General features: G+C 31.4%; 1 protein-coding gene across 5 annotated transcripts in view; it reads right to left on the minus strand.

Moving 5' to 3' along the window:
• Window positions 1–1,694: 1,694 nt before the first annotated feature.
• LOC141188623 (beta-arrestin-1) overlaps window positions 1,695–19,015 on the minus strand; it is a 500,689-nt gene continuing 483,368 nt past the window's right edge. For 4 of the 5 annotated variants that reach the window (XM_073661075.1, XM_073661077.1, XM_073661074.1 and 1 more), the window contains one exon: window positions 1,695–6,337. In XM_073661075.1, coding sequence (XP_073517176.1) covers window positions 6,226–6,337 — 112 coding nt within the window. In that variant the 3' untranslated portion in view covers window positions 1,695–6,225. The remainder of the gene's footprint in view (window positions 6,338–19,015) is intronic. The other variant, XR_012262721.1, reaches the window with a different exon arrangement.

Genomic DNA, 19,015 nt, shown 5'->3' on the forward strand with positions numbered 1-19,015 from the left:
ACTGAGTATTCTGATATTTTTCTTTCTTAAAAATAGACCACGTGGTTCAGAGATATGGGCCTTTTTATTATATGGGCGTGGCTTCACAGGATCCTCTAGGGCGTGTCTTTAGGCTGCTCTGCATAATTACCAGTAAGCAACTCCCCCTTTTTAAAGACCATTAAAATTGGCACTGAACAAAGGTCCATATTTCTGGAACCATATGCCGGATTTAAAAAAAAGAAAAAAACAAAATATTCAGGGGGGGGGGAGGGGCATCAGGACTAAAATAAGAGCAAAGACTGGACACCAATGATCTGGAGACAAGTCCTCTTTAATTTTACTTAAACAATGAGTAACATCCACATGACAGCCCACCTGCTCCCCAGAAGGAAGTGGCAATGTAAACTTTATTTCACATAGTTTCCATTCCTAGATTATTTTCTATAGTGTTGATATTAGTGTAGACTGACACAGAGCAAGAATTAGTTACCCGACACACTGCGACGGAAGAAGCACAGGACACAAAACTTCTGACTTCCGAGTTTAATAAACTATAGTAATCTGAATTACCTGACGTACTGAAACAACATAGTTACAACATAGAGAACTGAGAAGCCGTAGGAACTGAACGTACAAAGTACTCTACAAAGAGAATCTCACAGGATCATACAGAAAAGGGAAAAAAAAAAAAGGATTCCGACCGGAGAACATCCTAAGTCATGGAACGCTGCCCAGCTACCCACCCAAAATTATACCCTCATCACGAACCTCAGCAACACGGCGAGTTCCAGTAGTAATGGGGGGTCACTGCCCAGAGTCGGGGACTCGGATTCCCTAACATATGAGTAGTTAGTAAGGCTGAACAAATCAATTCTAAATGAATCAAACTTGTTTCGAATTTTCCCAAAATTCACAGATTCCAAATTATTCGAAATGTAATTAATGCGCATCCGGCATGATGGAAGCCAGCCAGCCGCCATTGTGCTAGATTCCCTTTTGAGGAAAAAGGGGTTCCCACCTCGCCTCTCACCTTATCACTGCCGCTTCCGGTGATGGTGAGATCATGACGTGCATTTTGATGTCGTGACGTGCACGGCCCCAAGTGGCCGCATGGGGCATCACATGTTCTTATGTCATGGCATCAGAACCTGCGTCAACATCTAACCATTGTCGGAAGCGGTGGTGAATAGCGAAAAGGGGACCGGAGTGGCCAGGGGAGGACCAGCGGCAGGGACAGGTGAGAGTCTGTCTTGTTTTTGTAACTTCTTCTTGGCCCATCTGTTTATCATGCTTCGGGGTCGGATGACATCACAGCATAATCAGTGGGGTTTTTTTAAGTGCTAATCGGGGCTGACTCAAACTGCGTTGCATAAATTTGATGCAAATCAAATTTTGTGTCTGAATTTTAGCCAAATTCAGAAGTCGGTATATTCGCTCATCTCTGATGGGAAGGCTCAGCTGCATCGAACTACGTCTATGAAAGTCAAAAAGAGCCAAAAGTCATTAACTGATAAAGAATAAAATACTGAGAAGTGGATAAAATAAAACATAGCAACAATTAAAAAGACATCGCTCTCATTTTGGGGTTTGGAATCTTTTAGAATTTTTGAAAGCGTTGATACAATCCATGAAATCTTCAAGAACACTGATTGGTTGAATCATACGTATAGTATAAGTGCACGCTCTCCGTCCCCCAGCATCTTTCGTAGAGATACTGTATAAACTTTTTAAATGTTTTTTTTTGTACTGGAAATGCAACCAAAGAATAACATTCTACTGAAGTTTTCTGAAAAAAAATAACGAGTTGTTTGTTCTTATTCCTTCTGATGGACAACGAATGAAGAGAATCAACATAAATCAATTGAGTATCAATGGCCTAAAAAAATCAGTTCAAAAATACTCAAAAATCAATTCTTATTTTTGGGTTGTAAAATTAAAATGAGAAAGGATTTTGTATGTATTTGTAGCGTTCCTATTCACAGTGCTCAGTCTGGAGGAAGGGACGGGCTCTTCAAAAAGTTGACTGGAGAACTTCGTTAATCTTGAGGACAAGAGCTTAAAATATCTTCGTTTTTCACACCGATGTTCCATTAGAATGGTTCATACCCCCTATCTGACTCTAAAAATGTTGTGTTGTAGGGGCAACGATGCCACATACAAGAAGCCACCACAAATAAAACACCCAACGTAAGACTCTTCACCATCCCAAATGGAGACGTTTGAGGTCGTTGAATGTTGGCAATCAAACCATCATTAATAGGCAGAGGGGTAAAATTGGGGTTCCCTTTAAAGGGGCTTGTAAGATTTTACCACTGATCCTGGTTCCCGGAGGTTAACGATGTTCTCCAGACAAATAGTTCTGACTACAGAACCTTCCAAAATTTCCAGCCACTCCCTCTTCTTCACATTTCAAAAGAAAGATTGAAAAATATTGTGATCACCGTCAAAAATTATTTTACAGATATATTAAGTAATCAGGAATATATTTTTATATTAGTAAAAAATGGAAATTTTTTTTTTTATTCCTGCCCTTTGGAGAACTGGATATTAAAATGTGAAACTATTTTTTTCCTATTTGGAATTGTTCAAATTGTAGCACAGAAAGAGATTTTACCAGATTCCTTTAACATTTTCCAATATCTGTAATGAAGCATTTAAAGAAAGTTAAACTAGGTAAAATAAGATAAAAAAATGTGATTTTTTTTTTTTTTAAATTTGATATGTTTAATTTTTTTTTTAAATTACAGAGTTAATACGTCGAGCTATGTCACGTTCTTAATTTTTTTATGTGAACTATCAGACAATTTTTAGTATATTTCTGGTCATCTGACATTTCTTTTTTTTTTTAATTAATACTATAACTATTTTTTACTACTAAATTCTCACATTATTATAAACTGTAAAACAATTGCCCATTTTTAACATTATTTTTTTTCTGGGATATAATGAATAAAGTTTTAATTTTTCAAATATTTAAATTCAAAAATTAAAAAAAAAAAAGTTTACTTTCACCTTCTGTATCAATGTTTGTTTTATTTATTTATTTTTTATTTTTCCCAATATTTAAATTCAAAAATTAAAAAAAAAATTGTTTACTTTCACCTTCTGTAACAATGTTTGTTCTATTTTTATTTATTTTTTTTCCCCAATATTTAAATTCAAAAATTAAAAAAAAAATTGTTTACTTTCACCTTCTGTATCAATGTTTGTTTTATTTTTATTTATTTTTTTTCCCAATATTTAAATTAAAAAATGAAAAAAAAAAAAAATTGCTAATTTTGTTTCCTTTCACCTTTGCTTATAATACGTCATTTTATTTAACTTTAAGAATTGTTAGATTTTTTTTTATAACACTAATACACCTTCTAAAAAGTTCTTAATATTACATATGACACACAAATATTATAAAAAATAAATAAATAAATGAAGAGGTTTTTCTATTTTATATAGGCAGAAAGAAAAAAAAAACAACAAAATGCAAAATCAGAAGAAAAAGGCTTAGTATGTATACGCAGTGCCATCTCAGTTTCTATATAACAATGTTTCCATATTCATAATATGAATAATACGATTTTACAAATTTTAAAAAAAAAATAAAAAAAATCATATTTCCCCGTGCAAAATTATTAGTAATATCCTAGAATTCAGGTGAGAAAATAAACATAAAATAATTTGGAGAAAAAAAAACAAAAGTTATTTTCACAAGTTTATGGTCACTTTTACTAAATATACATCTTATCCATATGATGAAAAAAACGTCCGATTAGTCGTTATACAAAGATCAAATATTTACATAGGAAATTAAATTATCAAGCTGTAATTAGCGCGGCAAACGAAGCAAAAAAAGTTATTCACAAGTTCAGCTGATTATATAGGGACGGTCCCACTGTGTGGAAGAGAATGTGACGTGAGCGGCCGGGGGCCACGATACAGAGTAAAGGATGGAGTCGATCCAAAAAATATTGGGCCAATTTTAATTTTATTTGGAAAATTTAAAAATGGCGACCCGTCTTCTATAACTAAGAAGATAACCAAATGATCAAAAAAAAATAAAATAAAACTTTTATTTGACTGAAAATACGATTTTCCCCCACTACAATTTTTGGGTGACCTACCTAGACATTTATTTTTTATTTACCCACGATTCCAGATTACGTTCCAATAAAAAAAATCAAAGTACTAATAAAAAAAACTAACCTTATAGAAAGGAAGAGCGCTCTTAACAGGTCTCTAATGGCGATTTATTATTTTGTCCAAGGACCTATAATTGTAAATTAATTAATAATAATAATTATTATTAATTAATAATATTACTAAAAAATAATAATTAATTATTAATAATAATATTAAATGCATATTCCCATCTCTAAGATCCTATCCCCAATATGTAGTAGGTGTAATAATAATAATAATTAGAATAATTAGAAATGTAGTATAGTTCTCCTGATTAGCTATATTACTTACAGGACATTTCAGTAGCTTAGGTATCCCATGGTTACGACCACGAACAACTAGCTAACTGTCATTATATGAGTGGCCTATATACCTAAGCTACTGCAAAGCCCTGCTCATGGGGTAAGCAACATAGCTAATTAGGAGAACTATACTCCATTTCTAATTTCAGGTATAAATTAGAAATGTAGTATACAACATATTCAGATAGGATCTTGGAGATGGAAATACCCCATTGAACATGTTTCTAAATTTAAAAAAAAAAAAAAAAAGGAAATGAAAAAATATATATTTCCAAATCATTTTATGATATAAAAAAACGGAAAAAAAATGGGGAGAAATTAAAGCATCAGTAATATATAATTACAAATAAAATTTTTACCCTATTAATTTTCATTCAAAATTTCCTATATTTTGTTGAATTCAGACTGGGACAAAAAAAAAGAGACAATTTCATAATAATAAAATAGGAAACGTTTCCATTTTACTACTAAACTCTCTACTCTAAAAATAAACTTTTTTGTTGTTGTTGTTTCATGATCCAAATTCTGGATTTTACTTGTTCTGCAAAAAAAAAAATTTTTTTTTTACTACTTTAAAAATGATAAGATCACTTTCTACAGATATTATGATTTAAAAAAAAAATCTGATCTTATCTCAGAAATCATCACCCGCGATTTACACGTGTTTGATGATTTTATTATGTAGCCGTAATAAAAAATGGAAAACTTTTTTTTGTTTGTTTGTTTTTTTTATTTAACCTCGGTCATGATTTGTAAAACCCGACTATACATTTGTTTCTTCTGGGCCACAAATCTACATGAAGTGAAATTATATGATATTATAGGTAAAATAAAAAAAATTCTAAATGGAAATTTCAAACCAAAAAAAAAAAATCAAAATTGTCATACAATCGTTGAGAATGTATCATATAAATGATTCAACCTACGAAACTCTGCTTAGAAGGGTTTCTCCCCAAAAAATTGGCCAAAAAGTTTTTTGTAGCAAATATGTATTTCACTTTTTAGAAATAGCCATTATCGGTGACCAACAATTGCAGATCATAACAATTGATCCAACTGGGCTGAAGCAGTTCTTACCAATGGCCGAATATTGATTGAAATCCAAAAAATCAAAAAATTCTCCATTTCGGTTGATCACTTGTCTACGGAGAACGATCGGAAGGAATTGGACCCACCCGGTCTTCTTACTCAATACTTGACCAAGGTAAGATACTATTCAGAATAATTTTGTATCAAAAAAATTTCCCTTCCTATGTTTTTAATTTCTGCGTAAGAAATTTTTGAACCTACTAAAGTGCCATTAGGTCTCCCCAGATTTACTAACAACTTGTCATACAGTAGCCATGTAGACCGTATAAAATGCGTTTGCTTCTGATTTCCTTCAAAGCCGCGTGATTATTATTTTTTTTTGACTAACTTTTTGTTTTCCGTAACAAATACTTTGTATGATTCTACCGTAATTATACAAAATGCATAAAAGACTCGGTTAATAGAAAAGTGCTACAAGAACGCCTTTACGTACAGTAATCGGTTGCGGGAATCATGATTGTACTCTAAAATTCTCACTTTTTTTGTTTGTTTTTTGTGTCAGCCAGAAGTGAAAAGAAATAGCGAGATGCAGATCGACAATTATGGCACAGCAAGAAGATTATAAGGGGCTGCCAGAATCTGGGATACTTTTTTTTTTTGGGGGGGGCTCTTTAGAGTACAAATAAAGACGCCCGATTCCACGAGTTTTACACGGCAAAATGATACAATGAGTCCCCGTTTATCTGTCGTTCATCGGAGAGGAGTTCGTGCCTTCGTCTTCCTCTTCCTTGTCGTCTTTCATCCCTTTCAGTCTTTGACGAGCGAAATCTTCAAAGACGATGTCATCATCGCTTGAGCAGAAAATGAATAAAATAAAAAAGGTCAGAAGGGCGATCACGTGATTTTGGTTTTTTACAAAAAATGTGGCACTAAAGTCAACTGAACCTACTGGAATCATTGCCCGTCTGTCTTATGACGATGGAAACAAGTTACTGTCCCCAAATAAAAACAGATGAGATGTCAAGGGATAGAAGAAAAAGACATGTCCTAATTCAACATGTCTGACCCTTTGTCCCAGCGGGAGATAAAAAGTTTGAAAAGGATGAAAAAGGCGCATGAAGAATAGGGGGGAAACCTAAAAGGATTTGGAGGAAACAATGGATGGAGTCGGCCATCCAACGAAAACTTTACAGCCAGATATCGACAATATTTGGCCAACTTCTGATCTATGGACTCGTTCGGTTCCCAGATCATAGAGCCAGAGGCGTAATCCTCAGACATGTCTTATGACAAAGGAGTAAGATTTATTGTAAAAGGGGAAAATCACCTTTAAGATTAGACAAAAATATTTCTGAACGTACACAGCAAAAAAGGTGTAAAAAAAAGACACCGAAATGAACCAAAGACTTCTCATTACGACCTGTTACAGGTCAAAAAGACCCAAGAAGATATATGACACCTATACGGTTTATATTCATTAAGGAAACTGAAAATGTCGCTCACTAGACGCTGAGAACTGCAGAAATTAAAAGTTATTTTCTATAATATTTATCTGATATTGATAGTCAACCTTTAGATAAGTAGAAGATAGTGAAAAGGGGGATAAGAGGTGACAAAAAGATTACACAAAAGTGCATTATATAAAACAGCTGAAGCACAATGACAGAAAGCAAAATCATTCAGCAAAAAATCTCTGAATAAAGAAATATCAACAGAAAGAATATAAAACAAATCAACGGCACAAGATAGAAATGTGATCAGCGATTAATGTCAGGACTTAGAATTAAAATAACAGAATTTGTAAAGAGCAAATTCATCAAAAATTAAAATGTTTTTTTTCTTCACATTCCTTGTACATAAAAGCTTGTACATAGGAGCAGTATTATAGTAGTTATATTCTTGTACATAGGAGCAGTATTATAATAGTTATATTCTTGTACATAGGAGCAGTATTATAGTAGTTATATTCTTGTACATAGGGGCAGTATTATAGTAGTTATATTCTTGTACATAGGAGCAGTATTATAGTAGTTATATTCTTGTACATAGGAGCAGTATTATAGTAGTTATATTCTTGTACATAGGAGCAGTATTATAGTAGTTATATTCTTGTACATAGGGGCAGTATTATAGTAGTTATATTCTTGTACATAGGAGCAGTATTATAGTAGTTATATTCTTGTACATAGGAGCAGTATTATAGTAGTTATATTCTTGTACATAGGAGCAGTATTATAGTAGTTATATTCTTGTACATAGGAGCAGTATTATAGTAGTTATATTCTTGTACATAGGAGCAGTATTATAGTAGTTATATTCTTGTACATAGGAGCAGTATTATAGTAGTTATATTCTTGTACATAGGAGCAGTATTATAGTAGTTATATTCTTGTACATAGGGGCAGTATTATAGTAGTTATATTCTTGTACATAGGGGGCAGTATTATAGTAGTTATATTCTTGTACATAGGAGCAGTATTATAGTAGTTATATTCTTGTACATAGGGGGCAGTATTATAGTAGTTATATTCTTGTACATAGGAGCAGTATTATAGTAGTTATATTCTTGTACATAGGAGCAGTATTATAGTAGTTATATTCTTGCACACAGGGGCAGTATTATAGTAGTTATATTCTTGTACACAGGGCAGTATTGTAGTAGTTATATTCTTGTACATAGGAGCAGTATTATAGTAGTTATATTCTTGTATATAGGGGCAGTATTATAGTAGTTATATTCTTGTACATAGGAGCAGTATTATAGTAGTTATATTCTTGTATATAGGGGCAGTATTATAGTAGTTATATTCTTGTACACGGGGCAGTATTATAGTAGTTATATTCTTGCACACAGGGGCAGTATTATAGTAGTTATATTCTTGTACATAGGAGCAGTATTATAGTAGTTATATTCTTGTACATAGGAGCAGTATTATAGTAGTTATATTCTTGTATATAGGGGCAGTATTATAGTAGTTATATTCTTGTACATAGGAGCAGTATTATAGTAGTTATATTCTTGTATATAGGGGCAGTATTATAGTAGTTATATTCTTGTACACGGGGCAGTATTATAGTAGTTATATTCTTGTACATAGGGGGCAGTATTATAGTAGTTATATTCTTGTACATAGGAGCAGTATTATAGTAGTTATATTCTTGTACATAGGGAGCAGTATTATAGTAGTTATATTCTTGTACATAGGGGGCAGTATTATAGTAGTTATATTCTTGTACACAGGGAGTAGTATTATAGTAGTTATATTCTTGTACATAGGAGCAGTATTATAGTAGTTATATTCTTGTACATAGGAGCAGTATTATAGTAGTTATATTCTTGTACATAGGGGCAGTATTATAGTAGTTATATTCTTCTACATAGGAGCAGTATTATAGTAGTTATATTCTTGTACATAGGAGCAGTATTATAGTAGTTATATTCTTGTACATAGGGAGCAGTATTATAGTAGTTATATTCTTGTACATAGGGGGCAGTATTATAGTAGTTATATTCTTGTACATAGGAGCAGTATTATAGTAGTTATATTCTTGTACATAGGGAGCAGTATTATAGTAGTTATATTCTTGTACATAGGGGGCAGTATTATAGTAGTTATATTCTTGTTCATAGGAGCAGTATTATAGTAGTTATATTCTTGTACATAGGGGGCAGTATTATAGTAGTTATATTCTTGTTCATAGGAGCAGTATTATAGCAGTTATATTCTTGTACATAGGGGCAGTATTATAGTAGTTATATTCTTGTACATAGGGGCAGTATTATAGTAGTTATATTCTTGTATTTAGGAGCTGTATTATAGTAGTTATATTCTTGTACATAGGGGCAGTATTATAGTAGTTATATTCTTGTATTTAGGAGCAGTATTATAGTAGTTATATTCTTGTACATAGGGGGCAGTATTATAGTAGTTATATTCTTGTTCATAGGAGCAGTATTATAGCAGTTATATTCTTGTACATAGGGGCAGTATTATAGTAGTTATATTCTTGTACATAGGAGCAGTATTATAGTAGTTATATTCTTGTATATAGGAGCAGTATTATAGTAGTTATATTCTTGTACATAGGGGCAGTATTATAGTAGTTATATTCTTGTACATAGGAGCAGTATTATAGTAGTTATATTCTTGTATATAGGGGCAGTATTATAGTAGTTATATTCTTGTACATAGGAGCAGTATTATAGTAGTTATATTCTTGTATATAGGGGCAGTATTATAGTAGTTATATTCTTGTACACGGGGCAGTATTATAGTAGTTATATTCTTGTACATAGGGGGCAGTATTATAGTAGTTATATTCTTGTACATAGGAGCAGTATTATAGTAGTTATATTCTTGTACATAGGGAGCAGTATTATAGTAGTTATATTCTTGTACATAGGGGGCAGTATTATAGTAGTTATATTCTTGTACACAGGGAGTAGTATTATAGTAGTTATATTCTTGTACATAGGAGCAGTATTATAGTAGTTATATTCTTGTACATAGGAGCAGTATTATAGTAGTTATATTCTTGTACATAGGGGCAGTATTATAGTAGTTATATTCTTGTACATAGGAGCAGTATTATAGTAGTTATATTCTTCTACATAGGAGCAGTATTATAGTAGTTATATTCTTGTACATAGGAGCAGTATTATAGTAGTTATATTCTTGTACATAGGAGCAGTATTATAGTAGTTATATTCTTGTACATAGGAGCAGTATTATAGTAGTTATATTCTTGTACATAGGGGCAGTATTATAGTAGTTATATTCTTGTACATAGGAGCAGTATTATAGTAGTTATATTCTTGTACATAGGAGCAGTATTATAGTAGTTATATTCTTGTACATAGGAGCAGTATTATAGTAGTTATATTCTTGTACATAGGAGCAGTATTATAGTAGTTATATTCTTGTACATAGGAGCAGTATTATAGTAGTTATATTCTTGTACATAGGAGCAGTATTATAGTAGTTATATTCTTGTACATAGGGGCAGTATTATAGTAGTTATATTCTTGTACATAGGGGGCAGTATTATAGTAGTTATATTCTTGTACATAGGAGCAGTATTATAGTAGTTATATTCTTGTACATAGGGGGCAGTATTATAGTAGTTATATTCTTGTACATAGGAGCAGTATTATAGTAGTTATATTCTTGTACATAGGAGCAGTATTATAGTAGTTATATTCTTGCACACAGGGGCAGTATTATAGTAGTTATATTCTTGTACACAGGGCAGTATTGTAGTAGTTATATTCTTGTACATAGGAGCAGTATTATAGTAGTTATATTCTTGTATATAGGGGCAGTATTATAGTAGTTATATTCTTGTACATAGGAGCAGTATTATAGTAGTTATATTCTTGTATATAGGGGCAGTATTATAGTAGTTATATTCTTGTACACGGGGCAGTATTATAGTAGTTATATTCTTGCACACAGGGGCAGTATTATAGTAGTTATATTCTTGTACATAGGAGCAGTATTATAGTAGTTATATTCTTGTACATAGGAGCAGTATTATAGTAGTTATATTCTTGTATATAGGGGCAGTATTATAGTAGTTATATTCTTGTACATAGGAGCAGTATTATAGTAGTTATATTCTTGTACATAGGGGGCAGTATTATAGTAGTTATATTCTTGTTCATAGGAGCAGTATTATAGCAGTTATATTCTTGTACATAGGGGCAGTATTATAGTAGTTATATTCTTGTACATAGGGGCAGTATTATAGTAGTTATATTCTTGTATTTAGGAGCTGTATTATAGTAGTTATATTCTTGTACATAGGGGCAGTATTATAGTAGTTATATTCTTGTATTTAGGAGCAGTATTATAGTAGTTATATTCTTGTACATAGGGGGCAGTATTATAGTAGTTATATTCTTGTTCATAGGAGCAGTATTATAGCAGTTATATTCTTGTACATAGGGGCAGTATTATAGTAGTTATATTCTTGTACATAGGAGCAGTATTATAGTAGTTATATTCTTGTATATAGGAGCAGTATTATAGTAGTTATATTCTTGTACATAGGGGCAGTATTATAGTAGTTATATTCTTGTACATAGGAGCAGTATTATAGTAGTTATATTCTTGTATATAGGGGCAGTATTATAGTAGTTATATTCTTGTACATAGGAGCAGTATTATAGTAGTTATATTCTTGTATATAGGGGCAGTATTATAGTAGTTATATTCTTGTACACGGGGCAGTATTATAGTAGTTATATTCTTGTACATAGGGGGCAGTATTATAGTAGTTATATTCTTGTACATAGGAGCAGTATTATAGTAGTTATATTCTTGTACATAGGGAGCAGTATTATAGTAGTTATATTCTTGTACATAGGGGGCAGTATTATAGTAGTTATATTCTTGTACACAGGGAGTAGTATTATAGTAGTTATATTCTTGTACATAGGAGCAGTATTATAGTAGTTATATTCTTGTACATAGGAGCAGTATTATAGTAGTTATATTCTTGTACATAGGGGCAGTATTATAGTAGTTATATTCTTGTACATAGGAGCAGTATTATAGTAGTTATATTCTTCTACATAGGAGCAGTATTATAGTAGTTATATTCTTGTACATAGGAGCAGTATTATAGTAGTTATATTCTTGTACATAGGAGCAGTATTATAGTAGTTATATTCTTGTACATAGGAGCAGTATTATAGTAGTTATATTCTTGTACATAGGGGCAGTATTATAGTAGTTATATTCTTGTACATAGGAGCAGTATTATAGTAGTTATATTCTTGTACATAGGAGCAGTATTATAGTAGTTATATTCTTGTACATAGGAGCAGTATTATAGTAGTTATATTCTTGTACATAGGAGCAGTATTATAGTAGTTATATTCTTGTACATAGGAGCAGTATTATAGTAGTTATATTCTTGTACATAGGAGCAGTATTATAGTAGTTATATTCTTGTACATAGGGGCAGTATTATAGTAGTTATATTCTTGTACATAGGGGGCAGTATTATAGTAGTTATATTCTTGTACATAGGAGCAGTATTATAGTAGTTATATTCTTGTACATAGGGGGCAGTATTATAGTAGTTATATTCTTGTACATAGGAGCAGTATTATAGTAGTTATATTCTTGTACATAGGAGCAGTATTATAGTAGTTATATTCTTGCACACAGGGGCAGTATTATAGTAGTTATATTCTTGTACACAGGGCAGTATTGTAGTAGTTATATTCTTGTACATAGGAGCAGTATTATAGTAGTTATATTCTTGTATATAGGGGCAGTATTATAGTAGTTATATTCTTGTACATAGGAGCAGTATTATAGTAGTTATATTCTTGTATATAGGGGCAGTATTATAGTAGTTATATTCTTGTACACGGAGCAGTATTATAGTAGTTATATTCTTGCACACAGGGGCAGTATTATAGTAGTTATATTCTTGTACATAGGAGCAGTATTATAGTAGTTATATTCTTGTACATAGGAGCAGTATTATAGTAGTTATATTCTTGTATATAGGGGCAGTATTATAGTAGTTATATTCTTGTACATAGGAGCAGTATTATAGTAGTTATATTCTTGTATATAGGGGCAGTATTATAGTAGTTATATTCTTGTACACGGGGCAGTATTATAGTAGTTATATTCTTGTACATAGGGGGCAGTATTATAGTAGTTATATTCTTGTACATAGGAGCAGTATTATAGTAGTTATATTCTTGTACATAGGGAGCAGTATTATAGTAGTTATATTCTTGTACATAGGGGGCAGTATTATAGTAGTTATATTCTTGTACACAGGGAGTAGTATTATAGTAGTTATATTCTTGTACATAGGAGCAGTATTATAGTAGTTATATTCTTGTACATAGGAGCAGTATTATAGTAGTTATATTCTTGTACATAGGGGCAGTATTATAGTAGTTATATTCTTGTACATAGGAGCAGTATTATAGTAGTTATATTCTTCTACATAGGAGCAGTATTATAGTAGTTATATTCTTGTACATAGGAGCAGTATTATAGTAGTTATATTCTTGTACATAGGGAGCAGTATTATAGTAGTTATATTCTTGTACATAGGGGGCAGTATTATAGTAGTTATATTCTTGTACATAGGAGCAGTATTATAGTAGTTATATTCTTGTACATAGGGAGCAGTATTATAGTAGTTATATTCTTGTACATAGGGGGCAGTATTATAGTAGTTATATTCTTGTTCATAGGAGCAGTATTATAGTAGTTATATTCTTGTACATAGGGGGCAGTATTATAGTAGTTATATTCTTGTTCATAGGAGCAGTATTATAGCAGTTATATTCTTGTACATAGGGGCAGTATTATAGTAGTTATATTCTTGTACATAGGGGCAGTATTATAGTAGTTATATTCTTGTATTTAGGAGCAGTATTATAGTAGTTATATTCTTGTACATAGGAGCAGTATTATAGTAGTTATATTCTTGTATATAGGAGCAGTATTATAGTAGTTATATTCTTGTACATAGGGGCAGTATTATAGTAGTTATATTCTTGTACATAGGGGCAGTATTATAGTAGTTATATTCTTGTACATAGGGGCAGTATTATAGTAGTTATATTCTTGTACATAGGGGACAGTATTATAGTAGTTATATTCTTGTACATAGGGGGCAGTATTATAGTAGTTATATTCTTGTACATAGGGGGCAGTATTATAGTAGTTATATTCTTGTACATAGGGGCAGTATTATAGTAGTTATATTCTTGTACATAGGAGCAGTATTATAGTAGTTATATTCTTGTACATAGGAGCAGTATTATAGTAGTTATATTCTTGCACATAGGGGGCAGTATTATAGTAGTTATATTCTTGTACATAGGAGCAGTATTATAGTAGTTATATTCTTGTACATAGGGGCAGTATTATAGTAGTTATTTTCTTGTACATAGGAGCAGTATTATAGTAGTTATATTCTTGCACATAGGGGGCAGTATTATAGTAGTTATATTCTTGTACATAGGAGCAGTATTATAGTAGTTATATTCTTGTACATAGGGGCAGTATTATAGTAGTTATATTCTTGTACATAGGGGGCAGTATTATAGTAGTTATATTCTTGTACATAGGGGCAGTATTATAGTAGTTATATTCTTGTACATAGGAGCAGTATTATAGTAGTTATATTCTTGTACATAGGGGCAGTATTATAGTAGTTATATTCTTGTACATAGGAGCAGTATTATAGTAGTTATATTCTTGTACATAGGGGGCAGTATTATAGTAGATAAATTCTTGTACATAGGGGCTGTATTATAGTAGTTATATTCTTGTACATAGGGGGCAGTATTATAGCAGTTATATTCTTGTACATAGCAGCAGTATTATAGTAGTTATATTCTTGTACATATGAGCAGTATTATTGTAGTTATATTCTTGTACATAGGAGCAGTATTATAGTAGTTATATTCTTGTACATAGGGAGCAGTATTATAGTAGTTATATTCTTGTACATAGGGGGCAGTATTATAGTAGTTATATTCTTGTACATAGGAGGCAGTATTATGGTAGTTATATTCTTGTACATAGGGGCAGTATTATAGTAGTTATACTCTTGCACATAGGAGCAGTATTATAGTAGTTATATTCTTGTACATAGGGAGCAGTATTATAGTAGTTATATTCTTGTACATAGGGAGCAGTATTATAGTAGTTATATTCTCGTACATAGGAGCAGTATTATAATAGTTATATTCTTGTACATAGGAGCAGTATTATAGTAGATATATTCTTGTACATAGGAGCAGTATTATAGTAGATATATTCTTGTACATAGGAGCAGTATTATAGTAGTTATATTATTGTACATAGGGGCAGTATTATAGCAGTTATATTCTTGTACATAGGAGCAGTATTATAGTAGTTGTATTCTTGTACATAGGGGGCAGTATTATAGTAGTTATATTCTTGTACATGGGGCAGTATTATAGTAGTTATATTCTTATACATAGGGGGCAGTATTATAGTAGTTATATTCTTGTACATAGGGGGCAGTATTATAATAGTTATATTCTTGTACATAGGGGCAGTATTATAGTAGTTATATTCTTGTACATAGGAGCAGTATTATAGTAGTTATATTCTTGTACATAGGGGCAGTATTATAGTAGTTATATTCTTGTACATAGGGGCAGTATTATAGTAGTTATATTCTTGTATATAGGAGCAGTATTATAGTAGTTATATTCTTGTACATAGGAGCAGTATTATAGTAGTTATATTCTTGTACATAGGAGCAGTATTATAGTAGTTATATTCTTGTACATAGGAGCAGTATTATAGTAGTTATATTCTTGTACATAGGGGACAGTATTATAGTAGTTATATTCTTATACATAGGAGCAGTATTATAGTAGTTATATTCTTGTACATAGGGGGCAGTATTATAGTAGTTATATTCTTGTACATAGGGGACAGTATTATAGTAGTTATATTCTTATACATAGGGGGCAGTATTATAGTAGTTATATTCTTGTACATAGGGGGCAGTATTATAGTAGTTATATTCTTGTACATAGGAGCAGTATTATAGTAGTTATATTCTTGCACATAGGAGCAGTATTATAGTAGTTATATTCTTGTACATAGGAGCAGTATTATAGTAGTTATATTCTTGTACATAGGGGCAGTATTATAGTAGTTATATTATTGTATATAGGGGGCAGTATTTTAGTAGTTATATTCTTGTACATAGGGGCAGTATTATAGTAGTTATATTCTTGTATATAGGAGCAGTATTATAGTAGTTATATTCTTGTACATAGGGGACAGTATTATAGTAGTTATATTCTTGTACATAGGAGCAGTATTATAGTAGTTATATTCTTGTACATAGGAGCAGTATTATAGTAGTTATATTCTTGTACATAGGGGGCAGTATTATAGTAGTTATATTCTTGTACATAGGAGCAGTATTATAGTAGTTATATTCTTGCACATAGGGGCAGTATTATAGTAGTTATATTCTTGTACATAGGAGCAGTATTATAGTAGTTATATTCTTGTACATAGGAGCAGTATTATAGTAGTTATATTCTTGTACATAGGGGCAGTATTATATTAGTTATATTCTTGTACATAGGAGCAGTATTATAGTAGTTATATTCTTGTACATAGGAGCAGTATTATAGTAGTTATATTCTTATACATAGGGGCAGTATTATAGTAGTTATATTCTTGTACATAGGAGCAGCATTATAGTAGTTATATTCTTGTACATAGGGGCAGCATTATATTGGTTATATTCTTGTACATTGGAGGCAGTATTATAGTAATTATATTATTGTACATAGGAGCAGTATTATAGTAGTTATATTCTTGTACATAGGAGCAGTATTATAGTAGTTAAATTCTTGTACATAGGAGGCAGTATTATAGTAGTTATATTCTTGTACAAAGGGGCAGTATTATAGTAGTTATATTCTTGGACATAAGGGGCAGTATTATAGTAGTTATATTCTTGTACATAGGAGCAGTATTATAGTAGTTATATTCTTATACATAGGGAGCAGCATTATAGTAGTTATATTCTTGTACATAGGAGCAGTATTATAGTAGTTATATTCTTGTACATAGGGGCAGTATTATAGTAGTTATATTCTTGTACATAGGGGCAGTATTATAGTAGTTATATTCTTGTACATAGGGGCAGTATTATAGTAGCTATATTCTTGTACATTGGAGGCAGTATTATAGTAGTTATATTATTGTACATAGGAGCAGCATTATAGTAGTTATATTCTTGTACATAGGGGGCAGTATTATAGTAGTTATATTCTTGTATATAGGGGGCAGTATTTTAGTAGTTATATTCTTGTACATAGGGGGCAGTATTATAGTAGTTATATTCTTGTACATAGGGGGCAGTATTATAGTAGTTATATTCTTGTACATAGGAGCAGTATTATAGTAGTTATATTCTTGCACATAGGGGCAGTATTATAGTAGTTATATTCTTGTACATAGGAGCAGTATTATAGTAGTTATATTCTTATACATAGGAGCAGTATTATAGTAGTTATATTCTTGTACATAGGAGCAGTATTATAGTAGTTATATTCTTGTACATAGGGAGCAGTATTATAGTAGTTATATTCTTGTACATAGGGGCAGTATTATAGTAGTTATATTCTTGTACATAGGAGCAGTATTATAGTAGTTATATTCTTGTACATAGGGGGCAGTATTATAGTAGTTATATTCTTGTACATAGGGGCAGTATTATAGTAGTTATATTCTTGTACATAGGGGCAGTATTATAGTAGTTATATTCTTGTACATAGGGGCAGTATTATAGTAGATATATTCTTGTACATAGGGGCAGTATTATAGTAGTTATATTCATGTACATAGGGGCAGTATTATAGTAGTTATATTCTTGTATATAGGAGCAGTATTATAGTAGTTATATTCTTGCACATAGGGGCAGTATTATAGTAGTTATATTCTTGTACATAGGAGCAGTATTATAGCAGTTATATTCTTCTACATAGCAGCAGTATTATAGTAGTTATATTCTTGTACATATGAGCAGTATTATTGTAGTTATATTCTTGTACATAGGAGCAGTATTATAGTAGTTATATTCTTGTACATAGGGAGCAGTATTATAGTAGTTATATTCTTGTACATAGGGGGCAGTATTATAGTAGTTATATTCTTGTACATAGGAGGCAGTATTATGGTAGTTATATTCTTGTACATAGGGGCAGTATTATAGTAGTTATACTCTTGCACATAGGAGCAGTATTATAGTAGTTATATTCTTGTACATAGGGAGCAGTATTATAGTAGTTATATTCTTGTACATAGGGAGCAGTATTATAGTAGTTATATTCTCGTACATAGGAGCAGTATTATAATAGTTATATTCTTGTACATAGGAGCAGTATTATAGTAGATATATTCTTGTACATAGGAGCAGTATTATAGTAGATATATTCTTGTACATAGGAGCAGTATTATAGTAGTTATATTATTGTACATAGGGGCAGTATTATAGTAGTTATATTCTTGTACATAGGAGCAGTATTATAGTAGTTGTATTCTTGTACATAGGGGGCAGTATTATAGTAGTTATATTCTTGTACATAGGGGCAGTATTATAGTAGTTATATTCTTATACATAGGGGGCAGTATTATAGTAGTTATATTCTTGTACATAGGGGGCAGTATTATAATAGTTATATTCTTGTACATAGGGGCAGTATTATAGTAGTTATATTCTTGTACATAGGAGCAGTATTATAGTAGTTATATTCTTGTACATAGGGGCAGTATTATAGTAGTTATATTCTTGTACATAGGGGCAGTATTATAGTAGTTATATTCTTGTATATAGGAGCAGTATTATAGTAGTTATATTCTTGTACATAGGAGCAGTATTATAGTAGTTATATTCTTGTACATAGGAGCAGTATTATAGTAGTTATATTCTTGTACATAGGAGCAGTATTATAGTAGTTATATTCTTGTACATAGGGG

The sequence above is a fragment of the Phyllobates terribilis genome, unplaced genomic scaffold, assembly GCF_046119375.1.
Source record: "Phyllobates terribilis strain yellow unplaced genomic scaffold, ASM4611937v1 Scaffold_2__4_contigs__length_985480577, whole genome shotgun sequence".
Classification (NCBI taxonomy): domain Eukaryota; kingdom Metazoa; phylum Chordata; class Amphibia; order Anura; family Dendrobatidae; genus Phyllobates; species Phyllobates terribilis.